The 13,955-nt window shown below is 44.6% G+C and overlaps 1 protein-coding gene across 1 annotated transcript in view; it reads right to left on the reverse strand.

Annotated features, from left to right (window-relative positions):
• The window catches only part of LOC126417133 (dipeptidyl aminopeptidase-like protein 6), a gene marked incomplete at its 5' end in the record, with an annotated part of 447,744 nt that overhangs the window by 70,180 nt on the left and 363,609 nt on the right, over positions 1 to 13,955 (reverse strand). Inside the window, one exon of the mRNA XM_050085030.1 lies at positions 8,469 to 8,758. Within this exon, the coding sequence (XP_049940987.1) occupies positions 8,469 to 8,758 (290 nt within the window). The remainder of the gene's footprint in view (positions 1 to 8,468; positions 8,759 to 13,955) is intronic.

A 13,955-nucleotide genomic window follows, 5' to 3' on the forward strand; every position in this document is an offset into this window, starting at 1 on the left:
TCTAGGTTGCACTTTAACGATGAACGTACGAATGTACTGAATACACACCTGTCGCTACCGGAGACGTACGACCTGACAACATATCTCCCTCTCCTTTCTATGCAATAATGTCAGTCACTTCTCTGTTTTCATCGCAATGTGGATAAAAGATAGAAAGGATAAATTAAAAAGGCGCTATTTACGGATTCCTAAATATTTTATATTTATCCATCATATGGTTTTTGAAGCTCTAGCAGTAGTTGTGATTGGAGGCAAACAACACTGGATTTCAAGTCCACCTATTATGCGGAATACTATTGTTTATACTTTCACAAACATGTTTCAGCACCTTCTGTCACCATCAGTGGGTACTTTTACGCAATACCGTAAAACGCAAATACGTTTTAAATATTAATTCCCCCAACAAAATTAGACTTAGTAACAGTTTATGTATGTCGTTGTTATTATCTTCCTTTTCTACATCGTTGTGTTCTAGAGGACAGTATTTCCATTATTGTTTACTGGAACCGTTATTTCAATGAAATAATCTGTCCAACTGATGAACCTCCCGACCCCTTCCCCCCTCCCCCCCCCCCCCACACAAAACAGATACACCAGGAAATAAATAATTTACGTCTAAAAATTCACCTCATATTAGAAACAGAAAACATACTAAATTTACTTGTTCTCATCATATAGAGAATATACAAAACACATGATCTCATACTGTACAGGAAACCTACATCCATAACCAGATGCACCACCATTCACAGTCAGTCAAAACCCACTGACACTCTGAGAAGCAAGCTCCAGATTCATGCTACAAAGAAAGAAACAGAACATCCATAAATAAAGAGAACTACACGCAGGAATGAACACAATAAAGCAAATAGCAGTGGAGAATGGTCATGATACCCATGTTGAAGTTAAACCACAAAATATGTAAACGGGCAGGGAGTGCAAGTCACATGCACAAAAGAACGTGCAAAACAACATAGATTTCAACACACAGACAATGACCACGCACAGGACACAAAACAGCAAGAGTCTTCACACAAAAGAAATTGGCACCTACTCACCTACAAGAGTAAAGAAGTTCACAGAATTGACTACTTTTTAAAGAAACCAGAAGTTCAAACAGGACACAAAAAAGTCAGCACATCACAGAAAATATTCAGAACACAAGAAAGATTCACCAATAAAATTCAACAAAAGAGGCACACACAAACTTGCATGCAACTTTTGTCAGTAAGTATATAAAAGACAGACATGCAAGAACTTTAAAAACAAGTTATTCAGAACGCATCAGATATCTAAAAATTAACAGCTCCCACAGGACAGTTGCTGACTAGTTAATAGCCCACAGCCATTGCCCAGATAAAATAGAAACAGATTTAAAAATTCTAAAAGCCAGCCGCATCCTATCCTACAAGTATACAATGGGAGAAAACTAAAACATATTGAAGGCATTTCCAGAATAAAAACAGACTGTAAACGACTACACTACCCAACGGCACAGTATTTAACACATTAAGGTGTGAAGCAAAAAAGACGACATAAACCAACAAAAAGTAAAACACACACACACACACACACACACACACACACACACAAACACACACACACACACACACACACACACACACACACACAGAGAGAGAGAGAGAGAGAGAGAGAGAGAGAGAGAGAGAGAGTATAGGTTTGGCGTCAAATTGATATGAAAACAACTGATCATCAACAGGGACCAGAAAAACTACCATAAAAACTGTGATTAGCGAATTGTAAAATGTTACGTGCGATTGAAGTTCCGCAATTAATGTATCGTCTTAGTGCGGGTATTTCCACAAAAGGTGAGAACGGATATTTCAAAACTAACTGCAAGTAATTGATAAATACGGTGACGAAATATTTTCTTACAACAAATTTACGTTCATAACTAAAGCGATTTGCTTACTCGCTGACCAAACTCACACTAACATAGGTAAATTGCAGCTGACAAGCTACCAGTAACAGTCCTATAGAGAGGGGTCTACAGAACCTAACAATTAGAAAAATGGGGTAACAACCGCAAAGAACATAATGTGGTTTTGGCCCTAAATTCGTGAGAATAATTATCACTTAAAATATGTTTAAATTTTCAGAACTGAATAATAGTGTCCACTGATACTGCCAAAAAAGTGCTGAAAAATGTGTGGCCATCTATAAACAACAGTTGTTTCCATAATGAAGTAAGCAACTTTTTTTTTAATGGCCAAGTGCGAGCAGGACTCATGCTCAGAGGGCTCCTAATAATCATAATTATGTGTACAGATAGTCCAGCGATTCCGATAATCGAGAATCTTGACGATTGTTACCTGTTATCGATATCGATATTGGTACCGGCAGTTGCAAGACTCTCCAGATTGTTTTAATTTTAAGTTTAAATTTTTTGTGTACTTTTTCATTATCTATTTTAATTTAATGAGTTTGCAAGTACCAAAATATGTGGCATAAATGGCCAATCCTTTGACTGCACTGACTTGGAGGCTTAAATTTCTTATACCGCCAAGGTACCAAAAGCCTCAGTAGATGACATAAATTTGAACTTCATAAGTCTACCCGTTCTTGAGAAAAACGGTTCTTAACTGTTGTGCAGAAAGACAGACAGACAATGAGACAGACGGGCAACAAAGTGATCCCATGAGGGTTCCGTTTTTACTGGCTGAGTCAAGGAACACTAAACAGGAAGAAAGATCAGTGTTTAACTCCCGTCGACAACGAGATCACTAGAAGCGGAGCAGGAGTTCAGATTCGAGAAAGATGGGAGAGGGAATTGGTCGTGTCCTTCCAAAGAAATCTTCGCGGCACTGGCCTGGAGCGATTTTAGGGAAATCAATACATTTTTCAATTTCTAGTGCAGCGTCCACCCCGTCCGCCTGCGACTTCGGCACCCCGCATGACAGAACAGAGATGCGGGACGCCTTCATAACGGCGCGTGAAACAAAAGCAGATGCAGGTGTCTACTGTACGACCGAGGGCGCTGGAGGGGACGAAAACACAGCCTCGTGTCTCAGCCAACGGCCTCCAAGGCCCGCTACCTGAGCACCACGGATCGACAGCAGCGCCATAAGTCGCGATCAACAAGAGGACTATTTTCCTACGATACTCAGGTGGTCGAAAATAGTCCCAGAAGATCCATCCGTCAAATTGCCTTATAAACCGGCTCCCCGCCGGCTAGAAGGCCACGGCGCTTTATACGACTGGCCGCAATCCTGATCAACTCATTGCTCGCCTCTAAAGGCAATTGGACGCGATGGTCACCTGGTGTCGCTCCAATAAGATGGTCCTCAATGCCGCCAAAACGACGGCAGCATATTTCACTAAACGGCGCCCTATACTCCGCCACAACATCTCACTCGGGGGCGTCCGGGTCCCGTGGACCCAAGCTGCCAATTATCTCGGGGCCTGGTTGGATAAGAAACTTTTCCTCCACCGCCACTCAGAATACATCCCCCATAAAGAGTCTAAGTTGACAAAGGCCTTGTACCCACTATTCTGCAGCCGAGAACTGACTTTAGATATCAAGCTCCGGCTGTATCACTCCGTTGTCTTACCCGCACTAACATATGGTTCCTCTGCGTGGGCCATGATTAGTAAGTCCCGGATGCTGACATTCCAGCGCCTACAGAATAAAGTTTTCAGGTGGAGTCTTCATGCCCCTCCGCTCACCAGGATTGTCACTCTGCCCTTCTCAAGACGACCATTCTCTGTAAGGCTCGCCAACTATACAGTAAAGTGGACGCCCTCCGTGAGACGGTCGCTGGACTACAAACCATCGGCACCACAGTTCCACGGCGCTGGCACCGACGACCCGTTCCGCTCACCATCCTGGAGGATTCGGATTCAGGCTATGACTGACGATAGGCCCAATACGACAGCGTTTTTCTGTCCATTTCGTACAGTCTCTAGCAGTGGCCTGTTCTCGTCCAGCCACTTTTTTCTTTTTGACCATAGAGTTGGCGCTCTACTGCATCCCTCCTCTGTACTTCCACCGTCGGAGGGTGGCACGGAACTTAAAGTTCCACCGCCACAGCTTCAAAGTGCTATGCTCGGCTGTTCTTCAGCCGTTGCTTTGAGTCTCCTCTCACTTGCCCACCAAGACACTTGGATCGGATCTGAACCGGTAACGGTGTGTGATAGTACACAGCCACGACCAGAAGGCAGTATGACACGCCGCTCAGACAATTAGGGATCTGCTATCCTCGTCGCAACATCCAGGTGCCTCGTCTGCAGGTAGTTCCGGACCGTCAGGAGTAGTAGCTCAGGACTGTGACACAAGGGTGTGGTGTAACGGTGGTCTGGCTTTCCTGGGCTGCTTTGTGGTAATACTGTTCTGACCGCTATCTAGTAGTTTTGTTTCCGTTTTTTTTTGGTGAACTTTCTCGAGCGAGAGATCTGTGAAGAAAACGTGTTATTTTGTTATTCTTCTGTCAGAAAATCCGAATTGGGATCCGTGCTTTGTTTCTAGCTGAAATTTTGTTTTCTTCCGATTACTTTGTCGACATCAGCAATGTCTTGTTTATTGTCTTTTCCCAACAAAAACAGATTGAGGAACATGGTTCGCGTTTTGTCTCTGCTAGCACAGATTCAGCAGCTAGCATCTTAATTTTGTTACTATATTTCTATTTAATTCTTTAGCTGTATTTCGATTTTTTTATTTACTAATTTTATTTTATTTATTTATTTATTTTTACTTGCAAGAAAGATGGTCCTTATAGCCTGTAACGCCCCAAGGGCAGAAAACCCCAATTGACAAACTTTGTGGAAAATTAAAGTAGGGAAGTGAGTCATGTTGGCAGTGACGGCAACTATTGACGATAAAATCTACACTGGTGATATTTTGATTAACACCTATATCATTCAGATACTGAGAATAGCATACAAAAAGGGGATATAAAAGGAAAGGATTATCGTAGATTCTTTATCAAACATCTATAGAATAATCATAACATGTAAGTTTTCACGGCCGGCGTCTTCATTAATACAACTTCCGGGCTGAATTGCCGTGGTCCATATATAAAACTTCTTCTCCTTCCTGATGTTTCGTTGCCTACTGCGGGCAACATCTTCCGAGGTGAGTCGGCGACTGACTGCTAGGCGCTGGAGGTCCCACTTATATAGAGCGCCCAACGGAACACAAAAGGAACTGTAGATTGGGAACAAATTGACAAATCAGCTGTAGCGGAACGCGTTTTCAAAGACGGTGATCACGAAATAAAATTTAGTGAGACAAACGTGATAGCTAGGACCTCACATTATTATACCAGCATGTATAGAGAAGCTATAGAGATCTACAAGCACGAAAATAATTTTAATAAACAAGAAGAAGGAGTAAAGCTAGACAAGATATGGTGGTCGACTTTGCACCAACGAAGTGACAATCGATTACCTGTAATCGAGAAAGATGGCACTAGCCAGAGATAGTTTTAAAGTCGAAAGCACGTGATGAGTGGTGGCTCCATCTAAGCGCTCTATATAAGCGGGTCCTCCAGCGCCTAGCAGCCAGTCGCCGACTCACCTCGGATGATGTCCGCAGTAGGCAACGAAACGTCAGGAAGGAGAAGTAGTTTTATATATGGGCCACGGCAATTCAGCCAGGAAGTTTTAATTAATGAATCTATAGAATAAATTCAAAGTCATATGAACGAAGGTTAAATCCAAGAAAGTTATTCAGTAAAAAACATTTACCATGGAAGAGAGTTGTAGCCGCATCGAAAAGGAAATTCAATGCGACTACAATGCAACTCGCATATGGAAGTGTTCAGTTAATTAGTTGCTCTTAAGTCGCTCTAGAGTACTTTTGCGATAGTTGTCTGGACGCAAACGCTATTAGATAGTTTCAGGTTTGGAAGTTTGATAATTTGTGAGGTAGAGACTGAAATACTGCTCAGTCATTCGACTGATGGAAGTTAATCTTTACCGTTCTCAATGCGACGGTATAGTAAGACGAGTGTTAGACTTCGATTGAGTGATATTGGTTTACCGGACTTAGCCTTCGTACTAATGAACAGTTATAAACCTTGAGAGCAATGGATCAACGAGAGAGAAACAATTCGTAGTCTTGAGTAGGACACAATAAAACGAAGACACGAAAAAAGATAAGTGCGCCGCTTAGTCAAAAGTTGCCGTCAGCGTCGCGATTACTGAACTGAACAGAATTTAATCTTGAATGAAATATCGGTGTGCGTGTGTTGTAGGGACAAACAGTTAATTACAGAAAGAACAATAAAATCTGAGTCCAAAGGGAAATCTTAAGTGTCGCCTAACTCTTTAAACATTTTAAGTGACTAAGCGAGTAGATGAATAATGGACAGTGAAGAGTGATCAGTTTAAACCAGTATTACGGCGTATTAAAAAAAGGGGAAAAAATTTACTCCAACACAAGTTATCTCTGGAGTTACGTCGGACCGTTGTTAATAACTGGACGTAGCAACGGCATAGCAACGGAATAGCGGACAGCAAATTCCATCCTCGCTATGTATGATGTGACAAACGACCGTAATGATGAAATCAAGAATCAAGATTTTATTTCATCACGGAACTAACTGGGCATAAAAATAAAATTAAACGTTTGCAGTTTACCAGTTCGTACAAACTGAGAAGACTGTTCTACATCTACATCTACATCTATACTCCGCAAGCCACCTGACGGTGTGGAGGAGGGTACCCTGAGTACCTCTATCGGTTCTCCCTTCTATTCCAGTCTCGTATCGTTCGTGGAAAGAAGGATTGTCGGTATGCTCCTGTGTGGGCTCTAAGCTCTCTGATTTTATCCTCATGGTCTCTTCGCGAGATATACGTAGGAGGGAGCAATATACTGCTTGACTCTTCGGTGAAGGTATGTTCTCGAAACTTTAACAAAAGCCCGTACCGAGCTACTGAGCGTCTCTCCTGCAGTCTTCCACAGGAGTTTATCTAACATCTCCGTAACGCTTTCGCGATTACTAAATGATCCTGTAACGAAGCGCGCTGCTCTCCGTTTGATCTTCTCTAACTCTTCTATCAACCCTGTCCGGTACGGATCCCACACTACTGAGCAGTATTCAAGCAGTGGGCGAACAAGCGTACTGTAACCTACTTCCTTTGTTTTCGGATTTCATTTCTTTAGGATTCTTCCAATGAATCTCAGTCTGGCATGTGCTTTACCGACGATCAATTTTATATGATCATTCCATTTTAAATCACTCCTAATGCGTACTCCCTGATAATTTATGGAATTAACTGCTTCCAGTTTCTGACCTGCTATTTTGTAGCTAAATGATAAGGCATCTATCTTTCTATGTATTCGCAGCACATTACACTTGTCTACATTGAGATTCAGTTGCCATTCCCTGCACCATGCGTCAATTCGCTGCAGATCCTCCTGCATTTCAGTACAATTTTCCATTGTTACAACCTCTCGATACACCACAGCATGATCTAAAAAAAGCCTCACTGAACTTCCGATGTCATCCACCAGGTCATTTATGTATATTGTAAATAGCAACGGTCCTATGACACTGTTGCGGACAGATAACAGAATATTTCTAAACCACGGGAGGAGTTGTGTTCTTACAAGAGTTACAGGTGCTGTTCCACGTCACCCGACGGGGACGAACATCGTTACGAGTCGCGTCTCCTCCCGGCGAGTGAAGAAGGAGGGAAGGGATCTCACTTTTGAAACTTCCTGGCAGATTAAAACTGTGTGCCGGACCGAGACTCGAACTCGGGACCCTTGCCTTTCGCGGGCAAGTGCTCTACCAACTGAGCTACCCAAGCACGACTCACGCCCCGTCCTCACAGCTTTACTTCTGCCAGTACCTCGCCTCCTACCTTCCAAACTTTACAGAAGCTCTCCTGCAAACCTTGCAGGACTAGCACTCGTGAAAGAGAGGATATTGCGGAGACATGGCTTATCCACAGCCTGGGGGATGCTTCCAGAATGAGATTTTTACTCTGCAGCGAAGTGTGCGCTGACATGAAACTTCCTGGCAGATTAAAACTGTGTGCTGGACCGAGACTCGAACCCGCAGGTTCGCAGAAGAGCTTCTGCGAAGTTTGGAAGGTAGGAGACGAGGTACTGGCAGAAGTAAAGCTGTGATTACGGGGCGTGAGTCGTGCTAGGGTAGCTCAGTTTTTAGAGCACTTGCCCGCGAAAGGCAAAGGTCCCGAGTTCGAGTCTCGGTCCGGCACACAGTTTTAATCTGCCAGGAAAGTGTGATATCAGCGCACACTCCGCTGCAGAGTGAAAATCTCATTCTGGAAACGTCACTTTTGTGACTCAGGTTCAAACTGCACAGCAGATAGCACTCACGAGATACACAGTTTCGGCGCTGATAGGTAAACAAAAATGACAATCGCAACAGGTTATACCCAATACAGAATGAAAACGTCAGGGGCGTGGCAGTACATTTGCCACGAGTGAATCGAAACAAGCAAGTCACTGGCGTCAGAGAGCAGAGCGTGCGTACCCGACTTCTTCTTCTTCTTGACGGGCGTCGGCGTCTGCGTGGTGCTCTCGGCGTCGTCGTCGTCCCAGGCGTCGGCGCCGTCGTCGTCCTGCTCGGGCGGCACGTCGTGCACCTGGCGGCCGCTCGCCATGGACGCGTAGAAGGCGGCGAACGGGTGCTCGGACGGCGTCTCCGGCTGGCACGTGAGGCACGTGGGCAGCCCCATGGGCTCGCCCACCGACGGCACCTCCGACGTGATGCGGTACAGGTGCAGCTGGCCCGGCCGGCCCTCGGGCACGCCCAGGTAGTACCTGCCGGCAGGCGCGTATCCGACGAATTGGTTGGTCGGTTCATTTGCGGGAGGGGACCGAACAGCGAGGTCATCGGCCCCATTGGATTTGAAAAGGACGGGAAAGGAAGTCGGCCGTGTCCTTTCAAAGGGAACACCCCGGCATTTGCCTGAAGCGATTTAGGGAAATCACGGGAGACCTAAATCAGGACGTGGATTTGAACCGTCGGCCGGCCGAAGTGGCCGTGCGGTTAAAGGCGCTGCAGTCTGGAACCGCAAGACCGCTACGGTCGCAGGTTCGAATCCTGCCTCGGGCATGGATGTTTGTGATGTCCTTAGGTTAGTTAGGTTTAACTAATTCTAAGTTCTAGGGGACTAATGACCTCAGCAGTTGAGTCCCATAGTGCTCAGAGCCATTTGAACCGTCGTCCTCCCGAACGCGAGTCCAGTGTGGTAACCACTGCTTTACCTCGCTCGCTGGGTACCCGTGCCGACGGAACACCTCATCCGGAATCGCTTGCACCCATAGCTCAAACTGTCAACCCCCGGCAGCTGAGTGATCAGCGTGACAGAATGTCAATCCTAAGGGCCCGGGTTTGATTCCCGGCTGACAAAAATGGCTTTGAGCACTATGGTACTTAACATCTGAGGTCATCAGTCCCCTAGAACTTGGAACTACTTAAACTTAACTAACCTAAGGACATCACACACATCAATGCCCTGAGGCAGGATTCGAACCTGCGACCGTAGCGGTCTCGCGGTTCCAGACTGAAGCGCCTAGAACCGCTCGGCCACACCGGCCGGCTTCCCAGCTGTGTCGGAGGTTTTCTCTGCTCACGGACTTGGTGCTGTGTTGTCCTAATCATCATCATTTCATCTCCATCGCCGCGCAAGTCGCCGAAGTGGCGTCAAATCGAAAGACTTGCACCTGGCGAAGGTCTACCAGACGGGAGGCCCCAGTCACACGACATTTACATGTACATAGCTCAAACTGCAGACTGTGTATTGATTATTAACACAAGAGAGTACGTTCTTATTTGTCAAAAGGGATAAAAAATGAATTAATTTCTTTTTTTTAGGTGAACATGTTAAGAAAAAGTTATTATCGATATAAAAAGGGCTTAATACGAGTATTACTAAATAATTTTTGACAGCACTCCCGATGAAAACAGACCTGACCAAACGAGTCACATAATTAGATAGGTCCATGTACAAGAGAACATTGTAGGGGTCCGGAAAGACTACAGAGTACAAGGAGAAGATATTCGACAGAAGCTGGGAAAAGAGGGCATTGCGCAGGGCTCAAGGTTACGACAATGCCGCATCAGTGCCAGGTGTACATGAGGCCGTACAACGGAAAATCCGAGAATTCAACCCAAAAGCTCTGTTCGGGCACTTACAACGACTGTCTGATACCTACTGGAGTGCCAGTTACAATTCAGTTGACGTCATAAGAGAAAACATGGAAACAATTGTAAACATTCTGGATGATATACAAGATCCATCCAAGGCAAACCTTTGTACTAGATCTGTAACAAGCCCGCTCCTTCCAAATATTGACTTTACCTTTTTGACCCACATAAATTTTGGCACTCGATACTAGAGGAAGTAAATTTAGCCCAATAATATCTACGGTCTCCAAAAATGATTTTGAGTGAAGAACTCCCCAATAAAGAAACCCTAACCAGTTTTTAGTGACGGAAAAAAACTATAATAGTCAGAGCTGTTACTTTATGCACTAAAACTGGAGTGTTATGGACATTAACATTAACCGACGAGAGGAACGACAGTGCCGTGTGACCTAGTTCGTAACTGGACTATCAGTGCAAGAAGAAATTCATCGATTAATGTTTCAGTGTATAAACCAGTTAATACAAGAACTGTCACAATGATACACGGCCATGAAGGAAATCACCGAAATTTTCCAAATTGTTGAAACAAAATTTATGTTTGAAGCTTCCAACACTCTCTGGCTGTAGCACTGGAGAGTTTGATACAAATTTTCGATCAGTTTGATAAGGAGCAGGTGCTGCAAGAAATAAAAACGCGTCATAGGCATCTACGTGCAATCGATACAAGTGTGAACGTTGCTGCTAGATGGACAGACCAATAAATCCTCCAATGTACTATTAAATGGGACTTCATTGAATCATTACCCTATACATCACTTATAATGCAATACGTAGTGACCATTTGTGTCTAAGTCCAACCTTGCGATGGAAGTTTTTCTAAATGGAACGTAATGAGAAATTACCTTCGCTCTGCAGTGAGTCAAGCCCAACTAGCCAAACTGTCCATTTTGTCACTTGAAAGAAAAGTTTCAAATGAAACAGGTTTCAACAACGGTACTGAGAATTTTAGTAAACTGACGCATAAAAACATATGCTATAATAATGTAATTAAAGCTACTACCTCGTAATGAGGTTACTAAATTAATTTATATAATAATAGTACAAACTTTCTTTCAAAAAATCAAAGGTAATTTTCTGATTATTTCTTTAATATTTATTTGCATTCCACTGGGCGATTGCAGTACTGATGACTGATTCGTATTCCAAGTTTCTCATCTACGTCAGTAAGTACGTATTTTATAGCTATGACAGCACCGAGTACACACATTATAAGTATTTGATATGTTACAGTGGTACATATTTAAAAGCAAAGGGCTATTAACAACGACAACCATCTCAGATTTCCTTACCGCTGTTTTAGCAGTGAAAGCGTAGAAAGTAGGCGTTTATTGTAGTACCATGTTTCAGGAACCGTCTTTGAAGATTGGGGGACCAGACTTTGACATTAGGCTTTGCCGACTCTCAATGAAACCTGTCTTTCCTCCTACTGCAAACCACTGTGTATCTGGCTCCTGATAGCCTCTTTGCTGTCACGACGACAGTCAGTGCTATTAAACCCCACAAAAATTCCACCCGCGCTCGTTCCACGGAAAGGTCAGATGGCGGCTGACGCATATGGATCTGCGCTCTGCTGAGAGACTTTGATATTTCTATAGCCAGCCACTAAGCGAGCTTCCCTTAGCTTAGCACTGACTGCATCATTGTGAAAGGACAGGAAACTAGAACCTTGCGATGTGTCACTGCATCTTTTGACGGGTGCTCTCGTTTGCACAGGGAAACAACAGACTGCGGCCATAGTTTATCTTGATGCTGCACATTTTGATAGCATTTAGTGTAGAACTATCCTCAATATGAAGAGATTTGCCAAATTACTAAACGGCGTTCAGTTGTTCCTTTGGTTGTGATGACTGGCCGATTCGATGAAGTTCATCCATAATGGAAGGAAAGGGATTCAAATTCCATCCGGCGATCCTGTTGTGATTTGTGCTGTTTTCACCTAAATCATTTGAAATGAATGCCGGAATCCGGAGTGAATCTTGCGCTCTGCAGCGGAGTGTGTGCTGATATGAAACCTCCCCGCAGATTACAACTGTGAGTCGGATTGGGACTCGAACCTGGGACATTTACCTTTCGCGAGCAAGTGCTCTACCAACTGAACTACCAGACCACGTCTCACAACTGCTTTACTGCCACCAGTGTTTTACCTCCTACCTTCCAAACTTACTTCCCTCAAGGCATGCAGGAGAACTTCTGTGACATTTGGAAGGTAGGAGATGATGTATTGCCGGAACTAAAGCTCTGAGACGTGAGTCGCGTATGGATAGCTCAGTTGGCAGAGCACTTGCCGACAAAAGACTAAGTTCCCGGTTTCGAGTCGCGGTCTGGTAGATACTTTTAATCTGCCAGGAGAGTTCTAATGCTGGAATGTTTCCTTAGGAAAGGTAACAGCCGATCTGCTTCCCCATGTACTCCAAGCTTGTTTGACTCTCCTAGGGTTCGAACCCTACACTCATCCATATTTTAAGTCTGTTGTGGGTCGTAAGTTAAGTTGGCCCGCCAGGGTAGCCGAGCGCGCTAACGCGCAGCTTCCTGGACTCAGGTAGGCGCGCTGGTCCCGGATCGAATCCGCCCAGCGAATTAACGACGAGGGCCGGTGTGCCGGCCAGCCTGGATGTGGTTTCTAGGAGGTTTTCCACATCCCGATAGGTGAATACTGGGCTGATCCCCCCCGTTCCGCCTCAGTTACACGCGTCGCAGACATTTGAAACACGTCCGCACTATTTCACGATTTGCGCTAGACACAGACAGTTGGGGTACACTCATTCCGTCCTGGAGTGTATGGGGTGACGGCAGGAAGGGCATCCGGCCATCCCTAACACTAACATTGCCAAATCCGTTGTAACCATGCCGACCCTGCGATCGCTGCGGGACTTTGGCGTAAGCGAAAGAAAGAAAGCAAGAAAGAATGGGTCGTAAGTTAAGTTAGGCAGTCGGATTTCATTTATCTGTGGTGTGCATAGTTGGATGGGAGGTGCGGAATGGTTTGTGTGTGTTTGTGTATGTGTGGGTGCGGGGTGGGGAGCATGATCTACTTAAAGATCAATGCTGGAAGGTTTTAGGTTTCAAAAGATGCGACCATATGCCTATACCCATCCCATTCAACTGTTTTGAATTATGATCAGTTCAGTGTGAATCTTGCAATTTTACAGGTGCACTGAACACTAAATATTTCGGGAGTGTACCCAGTCGTCGTTGTCTTCCAGGTTCGATATTTCATCTGCAAACCTGTCGCACATCTACAAGTGAACCACCGAAGACGGCTATTTCATTATTATTGCTCCAATTCCCCATGGGATGGGGGGGGGGGGGGAAGTAGGAGGATTCGCAGTGGATAGAACCGTGAGTGGATGGAATAGGGAGATAAAGGAAGGATGGGTCGAAGTGTAGCGTGGCATACTAGGGTTGGAAGGAAGGGTATATCTCGCGACGAATATAATTGTTGGGTGGTTGGAATTGGTTGAAGTTCCGGCTTGAGAGGATAGATAAGACATGGATGTGCGTTAAAGGCGGGATATGGATGCAATGGCGTAGCAGGATGCCTGGATTGGCGATTTGTGGGTAAGATACTCAGTTTCTAGGTCAATGTGTTGAGTTTGATGGAACTTCAAGAAGACAATAAGTGTGAGAAATGGATGAGCTGGTAAAGGGTGCGATTTGAAGGTAGGTGGACGCCATGCGGTAAATGAATTGCATTTATTTCTAGAATTTCAGAGGACTATTAGAATTTAGGACGCAGATTAGGACAGGGTGGAAAATGGATTTATAGATGAGAACTTTAGATGGAAGTAGACTACAAATGCGGCCTTT

The sequence above is a fragment of the Schistocerca serialis genome, chromosome 8, assembly GCF_023864345.2.
Source record: "Schistocerca serialis cubense isolate TAMUIC-IGC-003099 chromosome 8, iqSchSeri2.2, whole genome shotgun sequence".
NCBI lineage: Eukaryota > Metazoa > Arthropoda > Insecta > Orthoptera > Acrididae > Schistocerca > Schistocerca serialis.